The sequence below is a fragment of the Cetorhinus maximus genome, chromosome 20 (genome assembly GCF_964194155.1).
Source record: "Cetorhinus maximus chromosome 20, sCetMax3.hap1.1, whole genome shotgun sequence".
NCBI classification, from domain to species: Eukaryota; Metazoa; Chordata; class Chondrichthyes; order Lamniformes; family Cetorhinidae; genus Cetorhinus; species Cetorhinus maximus.
Window position 1 is genome coordinate 53,320,505 of NC_135898.1, and position 21,913 is coordinate 53,342,417.

Consider the following 21,913-nt stretch of genomic DNA (forward strand, 5'->3'; position numbering starts at 1 on the left):
TCTCCCCCCTCACTCTCTCTCTCCCTCTCTCTCTCCCTCTCTCTCTCCCTCCCTCTCCCCCCTCCCTCTCCCCCTCCCTCTCCCCTCTCCCTCTCCCCTCTCCCTCTCCCCCACTCCCTCTCCCCCTCCCTCTCCCCCACTCCCTCTCCCCACTCTGTCTCCCCAACTCTCTCGCCTCCCCTCACTCTCTCTCTTCCCCCCTCACTCTCTCTCTTCCCCCCCTCACTCTCTCTCTTCCCCCCCTCACTCTCTCTCTTCCCCCCCCTCACTCTCTCTTCCCCCCCCTCACTCTCTCTCTTCCCCCCCCTCACTCTCTCTCTTCCCCCCCCTCACTCTCTCTCTTCCCCCCTCACTCTCTCCCCCCTCACTCTCTCCCCCTCACTCTCTCTCTCCCTCACTCTCTCTCTCTCTCTCTCTCCCCCCCCCTCCCCCGCCCCCGCCCCTGCTTGCCTCACGCCCCACTCGGGCTTACCTGAACTCCGCCCCAGCTGTCTCTGGGCCCTGGAACTTAACTTAAAAATTTACCTTCCCACTTTGTGCTGCTTGTCCAATCACAGGCTGGTTCCTCCCTGCATTTGCTACTGATAGGCACGCTAGTGATTGGATGAGCAGCTTTGCAGCATTTTAAAAATATCGAATGTCCAACAAATCTGGCAAGCCGCTTTGAGTTGAACAAGCCTGCTTTAAATAGAAGGTACCAGAGCTGTGCTCGAGTGCGCTCTGGCAGCACCACACCACTGCCTGTATGAAAATAGCATAATAAATGACATCTAACACAGCTTCAGGAAGTTTTGCCTGACCTATTTGACTTATTTGAGGAGATGTCATAACAAATTATTAAAGGAAATCTGTCTCCTGTAGTATAACTAGGTTTCTGAGTACTATATAAGAGATATCTTTATAAATTAAGTTTAGTGGGTATCAAAGGAAAGTAGGGATGTGGATTAGTGACTGGGCTAAATTAAGGAAGTAGCGGAGTCAAAAAGGAACTAGGCTAAAAGAAATGAGGAATGCTCTAGAAGTCCATTGTGGAACCTCTCCTGTTCCTGGAAGACATAAATGATCCAGAATAGCTGGTTGAATGGAAAATAGTTAGATTTTCAGATGGCATCAGGCACAGGATTTGGGTTTGTACCTGGGCTAACAGTGGCAACTGATGTTCAATAGGGACACATTTAAGGTACTGCATATGACAAGTAAAGCTATGTTGTTTGTATGCTTCATGAATGAAATAGAACTCACCAAGAGAGAAATCTTGGAAGGGACATTACATGGGACGTTAGTTGATTCGTTACTTATCAAGTTGATGGTGTCAGGTAACACCACTGTAAATAACGTGAGAGTAAAAATCTGTTAAATTCAAGTGGCCTGGTCAGGCTACATCTGGAAAATTGGTTGCCCACCACGAGTGAGGCAATCAAGCCATAGGGGAGGATTTTCCCTTCGTTGGGGAGGCGGGCCCGGGAGCGGTCATGCAACGGACCGCCACCTGCGATCAGGCCCCGACCTGATTTCACACTGGCTGACCAGTTAACGGCCGGCCAGCGTGAATCGCGTGCAGAAACACTCAGCACTGCCTGGGCAGGGGTTCGGGGACGAGGGGGAGTTTGCAAGTCAGTGCATGCGCACGGGTGCACTCAGTGCAAGCTCCCTGAAGGCACAGAGCTGCCTCAGGGAGCTGAAGATTTCTAACATTAAAAATAAAGATTTTAAAATTAAGATAAACATGAAATGAGATTGAAAAATGTTTATTTTGTTTTTAATTAACATTGGAAACCTCATCCCGCCCGTGGATGAGGTTTCCTCAAAAATCCAAAGGCCGCTTGGTCATTTTGCCTGCCCGCCAACCCTAAGGTTGGACGGGCAGGGAAAATTCACTTTAATTAGTTTATTAATGGGCTTAACAGCTCTCTTAATTGTTGGCTGGCGCGCTGCCGACTCTCGCGCATGCCCGCTGACTGAAATATCGCATGAGTGCGCGATGATGTCGAGACGCTTGCCTGACATCATCGTACGCTATTTCACGCTCTTGTGTGTCAGGTGCACACCCACACGCCGAGCTGAAAATCCAGCCCATAGGAGTAGTAAAGGAGAGTCGCAAGGCTGACTCCTTGTGTCAGAAGGAAGAGTTCCAAAGAATAATTTGATGAGCTAGGTGCCTTCAGTCTCTTAAAGGGATATTTCAGAGGGGAACTTTATGGAACTTTATGTTCAGAGAAAGGAAATAAAATAATACTTTCACATAGACAGGAGCAACAGGACAATAGGACACCTGTCTACTATTTTAAAATATTGTTGGGTGATCAGTAGCTAGAACCGATTGCCAGGAAGATTTATCGATAACAGGATATTGCACTCATTTAAGAAACAGCAATGTACCCTAATGAGTATTGTTATTCTGAGCAGCAAATGTGCTAGAGGGACTTCTTCATCCCAGCTTCTCTTGTGATTTTGTGAACATAACCTTACCTAGGAGTGCTTTTGTTTCTGTTAAGAATGCGTGCCACCTCCAGTTTCTCTCTTATATTTTAAATGGCACAAAGGATGAGTAATCTTTATTGAAGGATGCTTAGTGTTTTCGGGTGAGTGTTTCAACCTCCTTCTTCCATAGATGCTGTGCTTTTGTAGTATGCAGATGCTTCTTATTTGAACACTTTTGACACTCTAGGCACTGTTTACCTTTTCTTCATTGTCCAGGTTTAACTTTGGTTATTTTAGAATGCCCTTCCCTCCCCCTCCTTTGTGTCTCCCTGCCTATACAAGGGGCCACTTGTTTGAAGCTTCCGTCAGGAATGGGCTCCACCTAAAAAAAGTCATATTCTAAAATAAAACCAACTCTAAAAATCTCTGCAAGTCACAGAACTAACAATGGGTAGGGGAAAACCCTCCTGGTGACAGACCCTCTCAGCAACAAACACTATTGCAAACAGAAAATGCTGTTGGAAATGCGGAAAGAGACATTTTGGGCTGAATTTTACTGGTCCAGTATGACTAGAGCGGAGGCAAGGAGCTCGTAAAATAGCGGGCAGCCACAATGGCACTGTCCCCCACTGAGGAAGTTGCTAAGCAGTGGGCAGGAGAGGGCTGCCCGCTCCGCAGAGCCAGACAGCCTACTTTCAAAATTAAGGGCTCAATTGGGGGCCATTTTACTATGCTGGTGGCATTTTGCCAGCTTCATGGATTTGACCTCCCTGCAGCAGTCTGGGCCTATCGAAGCCAGAGGCTCCATGACCCAAAGAGGAGATAACAGGCGTGAAACATAGCCCCCTTTGGTCTCAATGTTCCCCCGGAGGGCTGAGCCTACTGCCCTCAGCCCCCTAATTTTAATTTTTACACACCAAGTTGAGGGCACCTCAATTTTGAGGCACCCTCGAGGTCTCTGACCTGCCTCAGCAGCACCCACCTCTCCCATTGGCATTCAGGCTTCAGAGTTGCTGGCTCTCAGGGCTGGCAGCATCAGGATCCCGCCTGCTGTCCTTAATTGGACCTGCAGGTCCCATTGTCAGTGAATGGGCTTGGGACTAGCTTTTGGCCTTGATGTTGTGGTCCCAATGCCCATGGTAAAATTCAGCTCTTTGTTTTTTTAAAGGTACAGCCACTCTAAAGTACAGCTAGTCCATTTTGAATCAATTTGGAATAATGTCCATCATTTTTTTAAAAATCTGTGGTTAGTAATGAAAAATACAGGAAGAAATGTGGAAGGATCCTGGAACTCCTTGTCTCCTTCATTTTTCCATGTTCCCTCAATCTGCAGGGGCTGAATTTTACGCTGAATGGGCGACCCGGTCGGGCAGGAAATCATGCGAGATGACATCGGGCGAGTGTCTCAACATAAACATCGCATGAGCGCAATATTTCGGTCAGCGGATGCGCACAAAAGGCAGAAGCGTGCCTGATGGCAATTAAGCCCATTAACGGCGCAGTTGTCTGTCATTTTATGCAGCCTGTCCAACTTAAGTTTAGCGGACAGGTGAATTGGCCAGGCGGCCTTTACATTTTTCAGCAAACCTCATCCAAGGGCGGGATGAAGTTTCCGTTATTAAATTGTCAAGAAGATATAATTTTCATAATGCTATAGGAATTTATTGTAAAATAGAGTAATAGTGGGAGGTGTCTATGTGTCTGTGTGTGTGTGAGATTTAATTGAATTAGAGGCAGCTAGTCTGGGTGGTTTGATCTAAGAAGAGAGGTTAGGTTTGAAATGTTAATTAGATAAACATGGGGAGGTTTAGAAACATAGATGTCAAGGGAACATTTGCATTTTGAAATAAACCAGACTAGACTGTTTTCAAAGAAGGGGTGAAATGTATCACCTAGCCGGATGAAATTTAGAAACAGTGTGTTTACTTTTCCAAAAGATTAGTGGTAAAACTTAGTGTTATGAGAGGATTTTATTGTCAGGGAGATAAAGCCCAAAGGCATAGTGAAACAATGGGTATTTGCATTCAAAGAGAAAGATCTGCATAAAGAAGGAGCAAGGGCTGTGTGTAAGGGAAGGCATTTTTATGATCTTACAAGTGTGTGAAAAAGCCTTCAGCATCTATGCCTCAAGCTGCTGTCTTCAAAGGACTGAGGTTAAGAAAACTCACTTGGAAGCCGACTTGTTCAGGGTACCATGTTTCTTTGCCTGGGTCTTTTAAAACCTATGTGTCTTACTGTTGCCTTAACGAAAATGTAACTGGGAGTTAGATTGATTAGGGGATTTAGAAATTATCATAGTAGTAATTTGTAGATCTATCTATGTATTTAAAGTAAGTTATCCTATAAATGAATGTTTAATCTAGTTTTGTAAAAACTTATAAGACTTGGTGGTCTTATTACTACTGAATTCAGGGCACGCATCTCAAAATTTATGTAAATTGCAAAACAAGTTATTTCAAGTTTCCCTTTGGGATTTGAACAACTCAGCATTTACCATCGGCTGTGCCATAAAAAAATAAAATAAAAATATAAACCTGTGGACAGCATTTTTATAATCTATTTGTTCAGGTGCCTGATTGTGATGGTTGGACACTTTTTTCCTGATCTTAAAAGTTTATTTCCTGGGTTTCAGGTCTTCAGCTCCCTGAGGCAGCTCTCTGCCTTCAGGGAGCTTTCTGTCAGCGCTTGCCCGTATTCATGTCATTTCCCGCCCTCCTCCCACCCCCACCCTGGCAGCACTGAGCTTTTCAGCAAGCGCTTCACGTCGGCTGACTGTTAAATAGCCAGCCAGTGTGAAATCGCAGTCGGGGGCTGATCGCGGTTGGCAATCCGTTTCCCGATCCCTCACGGGCCCGGCGATCGCGCCCGCCCACTGAGCTGAAAATTCAGGCCCAGGTTTCTCCAGGCTTGGTGCGAAATAACTTTTAATCGTCCTATTAGAATTGCAGCCTTGGTGGTGTTCTTTATTTTGGACCTTTGCTTTACACACAGTTTCCGCAATAACATTGCAGCTTTTTCAAACAACTAGGTCTCTTTTTAAACAAATTTAGTATAAGATAACTTCAAATACGTCTATTTTCATAGGGGCTATTCACTTTTATTATTTGGTTGTTAAAACCCTTCTGTCAAGTTGGTGATTTATCTAAAATAAGGAAATTATTATTTGACCTTAGGTTCATTGATACTGACTAATTGTGTTCCGTTCACTCTTACTGAAATTAAAACCCTCAAATTTCTCTCATGTTTAAACATTTTTAAGAGCCTCAGAGACTTGTAACTCAATTGTTACTTTTATCTGTTTATTCACTACATGGTTTATGATTGGTCAGTTGATTCCATGGCCTATTGAGTTTGTATAAACATCTGTCCCAACAGTAATAATAATATAATTCCTGCATTTTCTCTTGAGGAACAATATAACTATTTGTTTTAGCACATGCTTTTGTTCCATGCGACTTCACCTGCCCCTGAGAAGGCCTCCACTTTACAGCTACCACACGACTCAGCATTTGGTCAGGTTGTATTCCAAACACCAGAAGCTCTATGATTTACAACGAGTTTGCTGAATAAAATTGCCGTCAGATACAGCATTAAATAAATGTAAAAATATGAACAAAATATTTATGGGAGAAAGAGAGCTGTTGGTCCAGATTTTCCTTTCAGTGACGTACAGTTGACACAACTTTTTGTGCGCTCGGCAGTGGAGATTTTTACTAATCAAATGTATGTTTCAAAGTAGCACCCTCTACAGAGGATCTGTGGTGTTTATGAACAGAAAAAGCATCAGAGAGGCTCTTCCATTGGTTGGATTGAAGTATTCTGACTGAGACCTGCAGACAGTAAAACAGGAAGTTAAAAATATATATATTATATATTAATCATTGTACAGGAAGTGAAATAAGAACGAGATTAAGGGATGGAAATGAAAGAGAAAAAACAGAAAAACTATAATAGTATATATTTTTAAAAAATATGCATCATTAATTTTCTTTTCAGAGGATGAGACTCCAGACTTGTAAAATAATTTTTCAGGGCCAGAGCGGCTGTTTATTAGTTAATGCCACTTAATATACTGCAATAAGCTCACTTTCTCCTGATGTAGCAGCCTTCACTTTTTCAGTCATTAATATACAGCAAGTGGACAATTCGTGTCAATTCCTGCCATTATATTGATATTTGTATAGATTCCATTGTCAAAGACTGCAACAGTGCAATCTATAGAGGAGTGGAGTATCACTGACAGTAGCTTCTGGATTTCCATGCTTAACTGTGCATATGTGGATGCCAGAAGTTGCTGTTAGATTTAGCCTGTAATAACAGTGAGTGCTGGTAGCTTCACCATTGTTATTAAAGAAAAGTTCAGACAATTGGCTGCACAGCAGACAGAAGAGGTAAAAGAAGCACGTTTCTTTTGTCCATTTTCTTTTCTTTGTTTTCTTATTTACTGCCCTTTTCTGCTCTCCTGAAGATATTGATTTCTTGTTGGGGTAAGTTTCTGTTAGAATCTGTCGTCCTGTAGTACCAAACTGTAGCGTCCATCCTTCATGTGTGACTAACCAACTTGATCGTGAGAGGTATCAGGTTATTCACCATGGGAAATATCACAACCATGTTTTTCTTATTGGAAATGTATATGCAGAGGGGTCCTTCAGGGATTGGTATTAGGGCCACTGCTTTTCCTGAAGTATATACTTGGACTTGGATGTACAATGTTGAAGTTTGCCAATGATTAAAACTCAAGACTGTAGTAAATGGTGAGGAAGATAGAGCTAGACTTCAGAAGGACATATACTGTCTAGTGAATGGGCAGACAAAAGGCAGATGGAATTTAATGTGGATCAGTTTGAAGTGAAGCATTTTGGGAAGAACAACACGGAGAGGTAGTATCAACTAAATAGTACAATTTTGCGGTGGGTGCAAGAGCAGAGTGACCTGGGAATGGATATTCAAAGTGACGGGTAATAATGTGTTAATAAGGTGGTTAAGAAAGTGTATGGGCTATATAAAGAGGGGCATTGAATGAAAAAACAAGGAAGTCATATTAAACTCTACAAGTCACTGGTTAGACCTCAACTGGAGTATTGTGTACAATTCTGAGCAGCACGTTTTAGGAAAGATGTTGGAGGCTTTGGATAGGGTACAGAGGAGGTTTATCAGGATAATACCAGGGATCAGGAACTCCAGTTTTGTGGATAAATTAGAAAATCTGAGGATTGTTCTCATTTAATGTGAAGCAGAGAAGATTAAGGCCTAATAGAAGTATTCAAAATAATGTGGGTTTGTTAAAGTAGATGGGAAGAAACTGTGCCTCTATCAAGTGGGTCAGTAATCGAAGGTTTAAAATAATTAGTAAAAGAGTATTGAGACCTCTTCTCAATATATATAAATGATCTGGAATGGCACATTATCAACATTTCATGATGACACAAAAGTAGGCAGCATGGTTAACTATGAAGAAAACGTAGAAAATTCAGGAAGTCGCAGATTAGTAAAATGGACATATAGATGTCAGGTGAAATTCAATGCAAAGAAATGTGAGGTGACATTTTGGGAGGAAGAATAAGGGGAGGGATTATACACTAAATGATAAAACTTTAAAAGAGAGGAAAGGCTGAGAGACATAAGTGTTCAGATACATAAATCTTAAAAGTGGCAGAATAAGTTGTTAAAGGTATTAAAGAATGAAATGGGATTTGTAGTTAGATAAATAAGATTAATAGTGGAACAGTAAATAAGTAATGCCAAACCTCTACAAATCACAGGTTAGACCACAGCTAGAATATTGTTCCCAATTTTGAATGCCATACTTTAGGAAGGACATCAAGATCATAGAGACAGCAGGAGAAATTCATTAAAATTATACTAAATTTGAGGCTTAAGTTAATAGTGTGAGACTGGAGAAATTGGGGTTCTCTTGATTTGAAGAAAGAGTTTTAAGAATTCTGATAGAGTTGTTCAAAATATTTAATGGTTTTGATAATAGGGGGAAACGGTTTCATTGGGTTGGTGAGTTGATGACAAGTGGATGTAAATGCAAGATCATTACCAAAAGAATAAAGGGAGAGGTTAGGAGAAATGTTTTTAGCCGCAGGAATGTTAGGACACAGATTGACTTACCAGAAACAGTGTGGAGTAATAGCTTTGAAAATGGCAGTCAATCCAAAATTGAAAGAGAAAGGACAAGGAAATGAAACTAACTGTTTTTCAGAGGGCCAGCACAGGCAGGATAGGCTGAATTGGCTCCTTGTATGCTGCAAAATAAGTTAATTTTCCACAGAAATAGGAGAGAGGAACTTAGGAAAATGTGTTTGCAATTTCAGGATTAAGGTAATTTTTCTTAAGAACTTGAGGATTAATGATTCAAAGAATATAATCAATGGTCTTATATTCATACAACCTATAAATCATGCACTTAGGGGAAAAGGTTCTAATTTTTTTCTGACTATAGGCCTTGATGAATGCTTTGTATAAACAAGCTTGGGTCAGGGTTAATATGCAAGCGTATCCCAGTTAAATCTTGCTCAAACTAGAAATAGTTGTTCATCGATCATAACTGGCAAGTAAAGCAGGATTCCTTCTTAATGACTGAAACTGTTTAATCAAACAAGTGTGAGAATGGAGAGCTTTGGCAGCTAGTCAGACCAGTCAACCATCTCAGACTGGCCCCCAATCAGTGTCCGTTGCTAACTTCCAGTTGGTCATTTCTTGGATATTGTAGTGCTATTGATCAAAGACTCATGTTAAACTAGTCTTAAATGTTTACATAATTGGAGTAAAAGGGGAGGTAGTGGAATAGCCCAAACTCTGTTAATAGGGGTGGGGATGGTGGTGGTATTGTCACTGGACTAGTATTTCAGAGACCCAGGGTAATGCTCTGGGGACTCAGGTCCGAACCCCATCACAGCAGATGGTGAAATTTGAATCCAATAAAAATATGGAATTAAAAGTCTGATTATGACCATGAAACCATTGTCGTAAAAACCCATCTGGTTTACAACTGTCCTTTAGGGAAGGAAATCTGCCGTCCTTACCTGGTCTGGCCAACATGTGGCTCCAGACCCACAACAATGTGGTTGACTCTTAAATGCCCTCTGAACAAGGGCAATTAGGGATGGGCAATAAATGCTGGCCTAGCCAGTGACGCCCACATCCCATGAGTGAATTAATAAAAGGCTTCCTGCAGTGGGGAAAAAGTAATAGAATTGTTTTTTTACTATGACTGAATAACCTACAGAAGAGACTTTTGGATAGTACAGTTTCCTGAAAATTGATCTAATCAGAAATCATGAACAACAATTCCACCAAACAGAAAAACTTGCATTTACATAGCTCCTATCACAACTACAGGACATCTCAAAGCACTCTGAAATCAATGTTGTATGCTTTTGAATCTAGGTTCACTGTTGTAGTGTAGACCAATCAGAATGCACCTGTAATAGTGATGCTGGGACACTTGTTAAGCAGCTAATGAGGCTGTTAGCAAGCTGAAATGCCCCAAACTCTGTTAATGCATTTATGCAATATTCAATTTTGTGCTTTGTGGCGGAGGGGGAAAAAAATAGGACTGGGTTGGATTGCCATTTTAAACCCTATTTGATTTTTCTCTACATTGCCTTCAGTAGAAAGTAAAGTAGACGACCCATGCGAAAACTGTGCTGGTCAATTAATCTCCACCCAGCCTTCTCTATTCCAAAGAAACCAACTCCAGGCTATCCAGTCTTTCCTCATAGCTGAAATTCTCCATTCCTGACAACACTCTTGTCAATCCCTTCTGTACCCTCATGCTTTTGAAATCTACTTATTGTTGTTTTGCAGACAACTGCAGCAACCAATTTGTGCACAGCAAGGTCCCACAAACAGCATATGCGATAAATGAATAATCTGTATTGGTGGCACTTGATGAGAGAGGATAGGTTATCCATGATCTACTTCAAGTTATGTCCTGTAACTTTTTAGATTCACCTGAACAAGCAGATAAGTGAACTTTTATCTGCCAAAAGTCAGACCAACTGAAATCAAATTTGAAATAATTATTATCAAGTTTATTTACTAAGGTGGTGACAGTTGCTAAGGTTATTTCATTTTAATTACTTGCCTGTCAGCCTTTCATTTTCTAGGAAACAGATGTTTTCCTTCATATTTCTTTCAATAAAAATTGTATTCAGAATCCTGACTCTGCATAAGGACACAATAGTGAATGACGAGTGGAAAACAAGTGGATGTAGCAAAAGAAGTAATGTTTTTAAACAGGGGAAGCAGAATGGGAAACAGTGCAATATTCATTTCACTTCGAGCACTTCCTAATGCAGAGTGAGGGAGATGTGAAGACAACTTGCACTTCTACTTTACAAAAATAATTTCAGAAAATAGGTCAATATCCCAATAGTTCTCACAGAAGTGCAACAGGTGTTAATGATTCTTAAGCAAATAACTTTTTTGTAAAGGCCATGGGTCTGTCATTCCACAAACTGTAATTCAAACTGGTTGCACTTTACTTAGTTTCTTCTAAGCACTCACTTCAATGAGTAATAAATCAATATTTTGGTTCTATTGAAGGAAGGACCACATCAAACTGTGCATGTTTCAGATAATGGATAAAACAGACAAGGGCAAAGCAATGTCACATTACACTCCGACCAAGAATGCCAACAAAGCAATAACAGGAAAGCACATCATTTACTGGTCAGGACCTTGGCAAGTGCAATGCTGCCATGATAAACTGAACAATATGATGTAGTGTTTAAAAGCTTTGAAGAGGAAGTGATTGCACTTTCAGCTATGCAAAGCACTTGGACTGAGTATGAGGTGCACCTCACTGCAAATGTTTTTAGAAGGGCTTTTTTGAATTCTGTGGGCATTGTATTACATCTTTAACATTAGTTAAATTAGGAATAAAGATCATGCAATTTCATTTATTGAAACAGAGTACTTCTATTGTTATACTTATCAGGTACCTTATATTGAAATCTCACTTGTAGCTACTTCTGAAATGCAATGACTGTTGTTCTGTAGGGAAGTTTTGTCATTTTTACAACCACTTATTTTCAATAATACAACTGTCAAATTCTTATTCCCATCACTTTTTTTATATCTGCTTACTTCAGCATCATGTTCTAGGAATGTTTCCAATTTTTGTAAAATAAGTATACTCAATACAGCATAGATTGCAGCACTAGTGGGAATCAATGATTTGGGCACGTCCTTTCAAATCTTTTAGGCATAGGACATGTCCCATCTTTCCTCATCTAGTCCCATCTTTCCTCATCTACTCCCCCGCCACCCATTCCAAATGCTGTAACCACACTTTTGCTTAATCCTTAGCTCTTTAAACACAGTTGCACTATGATGAAACCTCCTGTTCCTCCTTCAGGTACCATGCCCTAAGAAAGCATTGGTGATCATGGACTTCCATTGGATTGGTTCATGATTGGCAAAGTACTGCAGTGGTTTGTTGTTGCCTTCTGCAGTATGGCTAACAAGTAAACTCTCCTGCTCTTATCACCTGCCATTAGGCATATTGGAAGGATTTACAGGCTGATAATCAACCTGTTTGGCCATGTTCTGAATGCACCTTCTGTGGCCATCAAGTCCTGAAGCGGACTTGAACCTGAAGCTTCTGGCCTAGAGGTAGGGATGCTCCACTGTGCCACACAACTTCCCTATTATGAAACGTTAGGTGTTATTTCTTCCTTTCATGCTGAGAATGCTCTCACATTGATGGTGCAGCTTTCTGAGCAGACACACCAGGGACTGACATCAGTCGTTTAGCAAGAGATGGTGTGTACCAGGTCAACCTTGAATATTTAATAATTAATTAACAGCTAGATTTTCCATACTAGCATTCCCAATGCAGAGAAAGCATTACAACTGAAGGCAAAGATCAATATTTCCTGCATGACCGGCTATTGATAATGGATGGAATATTGTCCTGGGTGCCTGGACCTTCCTAGCGCATACCAGGAACATATATCAACATTCAACCACCATGATTTCCCATCTTATAAAATTGATGAAAAAGACAAAAAAAAATCTCGTGGATAAGCATTTGAAGGAGGAACTTTAAAAAAAAATCAGGGCAATAACTGGGAAGTGGGATAAGAATAAATGGGTTTGGTTGGCAAGCTGTCATTGGCACAGTAGATCAATGAGAATGGAGTAGATAGCTCTGGTGAAGACCTGGTATAGGTGCAGGAGACTAGATAATCCCTTCCTCAAGGAGATTGCTATGATTTTATAATTCGTAAATGAGAAATAATTTACAGAACATGAAATGCTTGAAATCAATCAAAGAACTCAAGCATGCAATGATATTAGCAGATTCATTCTGCAAACCCATATTCATAGCTAAAGTTAATCATCTTAGATGATTTAATCAAAGATGACATATGCTCTTTGATATTTAACCAGCCCATCTCTAGAGAATATGATCCTAGAATTTTCTAAAAATAACATATCAGTTAAAAATGAATGAGATGGACAGAGAGAGTGCCTCTTAAAATGCAATTAGAGATTTAGAGTCTAGAGATTTCTTACCCTTTGTTCACATACAATCTAGAGAACAAACCCTGAAAATGGATCCCATGTTGAATAAAAATCTTAATGCAGCAATAAATGTTGGAAATCTAACAGTCAACTTATTTTGTAGTTAGCTTTATCTTCTGATCTATCCCAGGATTAAAGCACTTCATAGGAAAATGTGCTCTGTATTAATTTATTTTGAAGCTGAATCAGTACAGATAGCCATCTTAGCTGGTTTTCTGCATTGAGCTGATTGGAGTGCCTATGTTTTGACAAATCCGCTTCAGCAAAATAAGTAACTTTATGCTGTGCAATTGATCCCTGTTCAGACTGATAAATAATTCCCTACTTCCTAATTCTTATCTGGTTTAGACCAATAGACACTGTCTCATTTATATCCTTTTTAGAGATTTCTCTGGTTCAATACATTTGATAATTCTCTTCTGTCTACTTCATGTCCAGTTCACAGTGGCTTCAGAGTTAAACATAATGATATTCTATTGCGCTCTTAATAAGTAACATTTCAAAACTGCCAAACATTCTTTTCAATGCATGGTAACACACTAATACATAGGCTGCCCTGTGGGCATTCCAATGCCCATGGAGCATGATGAATTTTCCATTAAAAATTGTATATTCTGGCTAACCTTGGAACATTTTGAAAAATTAAATCCAGCAAATTTGAGACCGATTGTGCTAGTTTGCTAGCTATTGAACCTTGAGTTGGTAAGTAACACTCACGCCAGGCAATGACCATCTTCAATAAGAGAGAATCGAAGGATCCCCCCTTGACATTCAATGGCATTACCATCACGGAACCCCCCCCTACAACACCCTGGGGGTTACCATTGACCAGAAACTGAACTGGACCAACCATATAAATCCTATGGCTTCAAGTGCAGGTCAGAGGCTGGGAATTCTGCAGCGAGTAACTCATCACCTGACTCCCCAAAGCCTATCCACTATCTACAAGGCCCAATCAAGATGGAATACTCTCCACTTGCCTGGATGAGTGCAACTCCAACAACACTCAAGAAGCTTGACACCATACAGAACAAAGCAACCTGCTTGATTGGCACCCTATCCACCACCTTCAACATTCAATCCCTCCACCACAGACGCTCAGTGGCAGCAGTGTGTGCCATCTACTAGATGCACTGCAGGAACTCACCAAGGCTCCTTCGCCAGCATCTTCCAAACTTGCAACTTCTACCACCTAGAAGGACGAGAGCAGCAGATGTATGGGAACACCACCACCTGCAAGTTCCCGTCCAAGTCACACACCATCCTGACTTGGAACCACATTTTTTTTTCTTTCACAGGATGTTGGCGTCACTGGCTAGGCCAGCATTTATTGACCATCGCTAATTGCCCTCGAGAGGTGGTGATGAGCTGCCTTCTTGAACCGTTGCAGTCCAGTGCTGTTAGGGAGGGGCTTCCAGGATTTTGACCTAGCGACAGTGAAGGAATGACAATATAGTGCCAGTTGCTTTGCTTGCCTGTTATAAACATATTTCCATCTTACATTCCATGACAATTCTTTGTCATTACCTGGATGATAGGTATACAGTAGGACATTCGAAAAGTCCTGGTCATATTGATGCTACATTGTAAAACACAACGATAAATTGTACTCTTCCTTTAATTACTATTTTTGCCTACATTGTTAGTGTGGTGCCAGAGACTAGCATAATTTTAGATTAGATAACTGAATAATAACTGAGATTGTTACATGACATCTCAGTTTGACACCAGAACCATAAACAAATGGATGATGTGGAGCCGCAAGGCAGATTTTACAAATGGCTCTGAGCTGTATACAACAGGAATACAAATCAGGAATTCAGACACAGACATGTACACCCCTCACAATTTTCCATCCAGTAACAGTAATAACCAGAAAATCATACAGATTTCATTGATTCCCTCACCCAAATTCTCGATATGCATTCTCATTATGTATCAGGCTGTGTTAGGAGTGCTAGTTTGGAAAAATTATCCCATATTATCTGCTTGTACAGCCCTCTCACTAGCTAAACAAAGTTCAACCTAAATGCATGCGGGAAGATCCATGCATGTGTACTTAAACACCTGCACAAACCTGTGTCTGTGTATGTAGGCATGTATGTAAACCCAGGCACACAGCTCTATGTGTATGTACTTAAATGCAGGACAGAGCTCTACTCAGCTGCTTCAAGCTGTTTTTGATGTATTTGACATTTGAAAAGAACTAACTATCCTAATGTTTTAAACTTTGTATTTTGCAAACAACAGGTTTCATCATAAAATGATAGAAGACTACTTCATCCAGATATTTTCATGCTGTTAGAGAAACCACAAATGTGTCTCAATATCAATACATCCATTGATGTAATGCATAACAATTTTTGTAGGAATGCAGTGTGACTGCCTTTTGAGACAAGCATCAATATTCAGATTCTTTAAGGTTATGATAGCCTAGTGGTTATGACGCTGGACCAGCAACTGAGAGGTCATGACTATAAAACCACCATGGCAAGTTGTGATATTCAGCTCAATAACCTGGTCAATTGTAGGTTGACATCAGATAATAATTATGAAAGCTGCTTGGCTGTTGTAAAAACTCAGCTGATTCATAATGTCCTTCAGGGAAGAGAGCCTGCCATTTTATCCAGTCTGGACTTGAGTCCCAGACTATGTGGTTGAATCTTAATGCCCTCAGGATAACTGGGGATGTGTAGTAAATCCTGCCTTGGCAGTGTCACCCACATCCAGGAACAAATAAAAAAAAAGTTCATCTCTGTTCCATTCTGTAATCATTCTCTCTCTCTCATTTTTAGATTTAGAGGTTTGATTTAAACTCCTGTCTGAAGTAAAAGGCAGGATTTGACAATAACGTCCCAACTAGTGTTGCACATGTGAATTCAGATTTGAACGATTTATTAAACTTAGATTGTCTCCTAACTCAATTCCCCGATGATTTGAAAGTCTGAGCACTGCATCAGCTCAATATAAAACCATCTACCTAATAACATATACCACTTAGCCATTTCTGCCTGGATGCTGACACAAGGTCTATTTTTGCCTGCCTCTTTATAACCAAATGATGTTGGAGATGCAAATACATGCTGGATTATCAGAGTTGCTGACCTGGTGTGCCCATCCTTTCTTCTTCTTTGCAGTGGCTCACCCTCAGGACCCCCACCAGCCTACAGAAAAGCCAGCCATCCACTGTTTCAAATGTGGAGACCCATGTAAAGGACAGGTGCTACGTGTCCAGTCTAGACATTTTCACCTCAAATGTTTCACCTGCAAAGGTAAGAACATCAATAATGATCTTTGACTCTGGATTTTCCCATTTTTAACTCCGAAGTTTTAAAATAAGCACAAGGTCTGTATGTTATGGGTAGAGCCTAATGTGCTCACAGTATGATGATTTATTTCCGAGAAAAATATTTTAAGTTCCTCTCGTCAGATGTGGCTTCAACGTAGCACCCAGTGCATTTCCAGCCAGGTTGGTGGTTTGTCAAGTTCTATTTTAGGGGGTTGTTTTTATGTAAGGATGAAAACAATGGCTAAATGGGCACTGTCCTGAAAAGACATGCCAGTTTGAAAGTCTGGTTTTAACACACTAATTTGGTCCTAGTTGCTGATTATTGTGGATCCAGCATGAAGATCAATTCAATGAGACTGTCATAATTTCATCAAACAGATTCCAAAACACTGCACAATTAGGTGAGAGACCTCACACCTCATAGCCAAACAGTCAGCAAGCGTTTGATACCTTCTTTTTTATAAGAACTGATTGTAAAATGTTGGCTTGTATTTGTGTCTGCTCTTGCTGAATTTTATCTTAGCAGCTGTAAGTTTGAAAATAAAAAAATATGTAGCATAGACATGAAATCTGTTTGACACTCATTTTAGAAGAGCGATTCATCCTTTCCACAATCTCATTCCAGGAATTTCAGATGAGCCCTGGGAATCATAGGTAAAGGAATGTTAACGGTGCCAAGGACACAGTCAAATTTTCCACTCTACACATGATGCCTTTAATATTTCTTTACTCTTGACCCCAAGAGTCCTCGCTAACATCCTGTTATGATATAAAAACTAAATTGAAGAGATTACCCCTTAATAAGCTACAATGGAGACTGCTAATTCTGCCAGGCAGGAGGACTAATTTTTGGCAACTTAGCAGCACAGGGTTAACAGCTCGTACCCAAATGTGGGAGTTCAGGGAGCCCCAGATTTTGGGCCTTGGACTGACATAATGTTGATGGTGCTGCGTTAGGAGCCTGCACCGGGTGGTTCCCCAGTTTCCGGGGGCATGAGCTGCATGGCAGGAGGAGGAATGGGCAGGCCTTTGAATTCATGATTTGGACTTCGTAGGGTCGGAAGATCACAGGCTTCGGGTGTACTTACGAGGGTGGGGGTGCTGTGGTTGGTAGCTAGGAAGCTTGCAAATCTCAGAAACGCTGTTGTGGGAGTTTGGATGTACGGTTGGCTGGGCCAGGTGGTCGGAGCTGGGGCGGAGGGGTATGGAGATTGGGGTCCGTGGAGGTCAGAGTCAGCAGTGAGGTGGGAGATGGGTGATTAGGTGACTGAGTGTTGCTGATTAATATAAGTACTTACCTTTTAACTTCATGGTGCTGAGTGTTAGTTTTCAGCACTGGCAGTGGCTGTCTCAGGGCAAACGAAAGTTACAGCAGCAAGCAGAAGCAGGTGGTAGGCCAATGGACCAATAGCTGCTTCAAATGTAGGTAAAGGATGCCTCTTGTTTGGCATTTGGCATGATTTGTGGCAAAAATGCGTGAGCTTTGGACGTCATTTTGGTCACCACATTGCACCTCTAGCACCCAAACAATGGATGCTACTGATCCCCATTTTGCGCCTTTACTGAATTTACATCTTGGTATAATACTTTTGAGATATTTAGGAAGTTATTTTGGTGAAAGGGTGAAAACAGGCGCTAAGAGAGTGCTATGCGAGTAAGACACCCTTTTTGAAAGTCTGGTTGTAATCTGAAATTCTTGGGCTAATTATTGATTACCATGAGTTAAAATTGCCTAAAGGTGCTAAAACAGACACTTACAGGTTTAGAACTCAAGGACTGTTTAGATGCAATTCTCATTGTGCAGTATATGTAGGTTCCATGCATCCACTTCCATTGAAGATTTGGAGTGCCCTGACTGACATACAGGTTGGCTCAGGGACTAATGGAGAGGGGGTACAAGTTCTCCGGGCACAGCACTAGAGGTCTCGGTGGAGGTCCAGAGGAGGAGTGCTCTATATCCATGGAGTAGTGGGGGAGGAAGGGGTGGTGGGGAAGATTTCTTATCGTAGCCCCTGTCCCTCCTGTCTATCTCTTAAGTCCTCCACCCATTCCTCATCCAGAGTGAGTTTGTCCATTAATAAGCACTTACTTTTTAGGTGTCTGATGAGGTACTGTAGCACAGGACTTAATCTTTTTAGGTGGAGTCCTCAGAGAATTTCAAGGCTAAATGTCATTAGAGTTTTGGTGATGTCATCTTCAAAGGTCCAGCAGAAAATGAACAGTAAAAGCTAGCATAGCTTTAAGGAACATTTGAAATCCTCAGCAACAACTTCTTTATCCCAGTTCGGCTGCCCACCAACAGACGAGGTCATTAGTTGAAGCACTAGCCACCAAAGTACCGTGCAGTCTCCTTCATGAACACTAGTTGTCAGTGAGACCCTTAATGGTCCTCCAGGCAGATGCTCTTAGTGCTGCACTTCTTTACCAAGCCTTGTCTTGAGCTATTGTTGGGCTAAACCAGCGTTGTAGCTCAAGACCCCAACTTGGCCACCTATGAAGCCCTTTAGCACTTAAAATATTGAAATTAGGAAACATTTCAACACACACTGGGTGGTAGAAGTTTGGCACTCTCTTCCACAAATGTCAGTTGATGCTAGATCAGTTGTTAATTTGAAATCTAAAATTGACAGATTTTTTGGAACTAAGGGATATGGAATTAGATCACATATCAGCCATGGTCTCTCATTTAATGGCAGTGGAACAGGGTTGGGGGGGCTAATCTTGTTTGCATGTTCCTAAGTATCTGGAGAAAATTGCCCCCTTTACATTGAAATGAAAACAGATGTGATACAAATAGCTGTCACCATTGGCCGATGAACAGGCTCAGTTTTTGTATGTTGTACGGAGGATGACTGAGGACCTGCCTTAAAGTCTTAGAGTACATTTTAAGGGAAAAAATATGGAACGGTTAAGAATGTTCAAACTATTTTGAGGTTGGTTCTTTTTCTCGCTATTAGTTCTATCAAGAGAAACCAAATTGCAATATTCTGAACACAAAACATTTCTCAACCTCAGTTCATTCCTCTAATGTTGAGATTAATTTTCTGGTATCATTTTAATTGTAAGTTCACCTGTAGTAAAACAAATTGTAATCCACTTGATTACCAGAGGGAAATAGGTGGTTGATGGCTTTCTGTATTGGTAGATGGTTTATCTTGCATTTTACGTGAGAGAAACCTCGAAAGAAATTTTTCTGCAAAATTTCAAGTGACATTTCTACCATGACATATGATATTTTATTCATTAATAATAGGATTGGGAACGTACAACTCTGTTAATTAAAAATGACAAAAACTAACAGAAAACACTAAAAACAGAATTATAATTCTTGGCAATGATACAACAGCTCATTAACCTTGCATCCGCAGAAGAGAAATCTTTTCAGCGGCAAGTCTTTGAACTTAGATGACTGGTTCCTGATGTAATAGAGCAGTCAAATGAAGGATGAATGGTTGGAATTCTGAAAGGGACGAGGACAGGAATACTTGTTTGCCTGGGGATCGCTATGGATGCTATTACAAGGGCAATGGAAAAATCACATTGATGCAAGCACATCTCATGGGAAGATTCTTAGAAACATAGGAACAAGAGTCGGCCATTATTCTTTCGAGCCTGTTCTGCCAATCAGTCAGAGGATGTCTGATCTGTACCTCAACTCCATTTACCTGCCTTAGCTCCTTTCCCTTTAATACTTTTTTGCCTAACAAAAATCTATAAACCTCTGTCATGAAAGCTGCAATTTTCCCAGCATTCATGCCTTTTTGGGGGAGAGAATTCTGTATTTCTACACCCCTTTGTGTGAAAAATACTTGCTGTTTTTACTTCTAAATAGCCTAGCTATAATTTTAAGATTACATCTCCTTGTTCTTGGTTCCCTGGCAGAGGAAATAGTTCCTCCACATCAATCCTATCAAAACATTTTAACAATTTAAATACTTTGATCAGGCCACCTCTCACTCTTGTATTTTTAAGGGAATACAAGGCAAGTTTATTCAGCCTGTCCTCATAATTTAATTATTTTGTCCCTGGAATTAAGGTGATGAATCTGTGTTGCACCCACTTTAAGGGCAATTCTTCCTCCTTAAGATTTGGTGCCCAGAACCGAACACAGTAATCATGATGGAGTCCGATTTAACTCGAATTTGTTAAACTCGCTTTAGAGTTGCTTTTTCTACTATGCAGAGTGTTGATGTGCGAACTGGCCAGTGAAGTAAATCAAACCAGCAGCTGATTCCATCATAAGGCATTTAACAAGATCAGGGAGGAGCTGTGCAAATTCGAACCATTAAATAACATTACCAAGCTAAGCCATCCACGTAACAGCTACCTAACTCTCATAAACAGCATTGCTTTTCAAAAAAATGAGCAGTAAAATTTAATGTTTTGTTCTTTTAGAAAATCTATTTATAAATGTCCCATTTTCCATGCCTAGCATAGAAAAATAATGATCTGTCTGTGGGAAATTGCAGTTATCTACAGAGAAGTCAAATTACCAGCATGGAAGCACCAATAAACTGCCTTATGGGTAGAGCTTTCTCGTAGCCCAAACCAAGAGGCCCACATCAGGCCCAAATTTAGGCTTTGGGTTTCATAATTTTATGTGTAAGATGTCAGCATCTGTCGTGCCTTCACAGGCTGCTCACAGATTGCAGCTCTTGAAAATTGGGTTGCTTACTTGACTGGCATTGACCTGATGGTAAGCGTTCAGAACGGGGTTAGAGTGGGTTATGGTGGGATGCGCGAGGGTGATGATGGTGCATGTGAAGCCGACAGAGCCTCCTGCTTTGTCTGGCTGTACAGAAAGGTTTTTTTAAAAAATGTATTATTGCATCAAAAACAAATTTTACAGGCAAAGAAAAAATAAAAATTTGCATTTAGATAGCACCTTTCACAGCCAATGGATGTCTCGAAGCACTTTGAACTTATGAAGTGTAATTATGAACTTTTGAAGCGTAGTCATTGTTGTACTGTAGGGAACACTGCAGCTAATTTGCACACAGCAAACCCCACAACAACAATGTGATAATGACCATAATCTGTTTCTTTTTTGTAATGTTGACTGAGGGATAAATATTGGCCAGGACACCAGGAATAATTCCCATGCTCTTTTTGAAAACAGTGGCATGGGATCTTTTATATCCAGCCAAGCAGGCAGATGGAGCCTCGGTTTAATGTCTCATCCAACAGTGTAGTACTCCCTCAGTATTGAACTGGAGTGCCAGCTTTAATTTTTGTGCTCAAGTGGGACTTGAACCCAGTATCTTTGGCTCAAGAGGTGAGAGTGCTACCAACTGAATCACAATCAACAAGAGGAATTCTTCGACAAGCTTTGAGCCCCTAAGTAACTTAAATTGCTTTAAACAACAGCTCAAGAGCTAATGGGCCCAATAAATTTAGCAGTAGGTTGAATGCCCCACTGCTAAACTTGTCAGTGTAGTGCCAATTTTATACCTAAAAATTGTGTATTATGCATAGCAATTTCTCCCGCTTATAATCCAACGCAACTGACATCAGAGGGAAAGGCTTTCAAATGATGCGACAGTTGTGACTGCCACTCTGTGAGACAATATTAAAATACTGTGAGTGGTGGCAAGTTAGAAGAAAGTTTACTCAGTTTTTCAGTTTGACCAAGTGCTCATGTCTTTCCTGTCCTGTGAGGTT

General features: G+C 40.8%; 1 protein-coding gene across 2 annotated transcripts in view; it reads left to right on the plus strand.

The window, feature by feature from the left end:
• Positions 1-21,913, plus strand: part of ablim1b (actin binding LIM protein 1b) — a 266,319-nt gene that overhangs the window by 17,050 nt on the left and 227,356 nt on the right. For both annotated transcript variants that reach the window (XR_013579734.1, XM_078564687.1), the window contains exon 2: positions 16,101-16,235. Coding sequence is in view for 1 of the 2 variants with exons in the window: in XM_078564687.1 (XP_078420813.1) it covers positions 16,101-16,235 (135 nt within the window). In the remaining variant the exon portion in view is untranslated. The remainder of the gene's footprint in view (positions 1-16,100; positions 16,236-21,913) is intronic.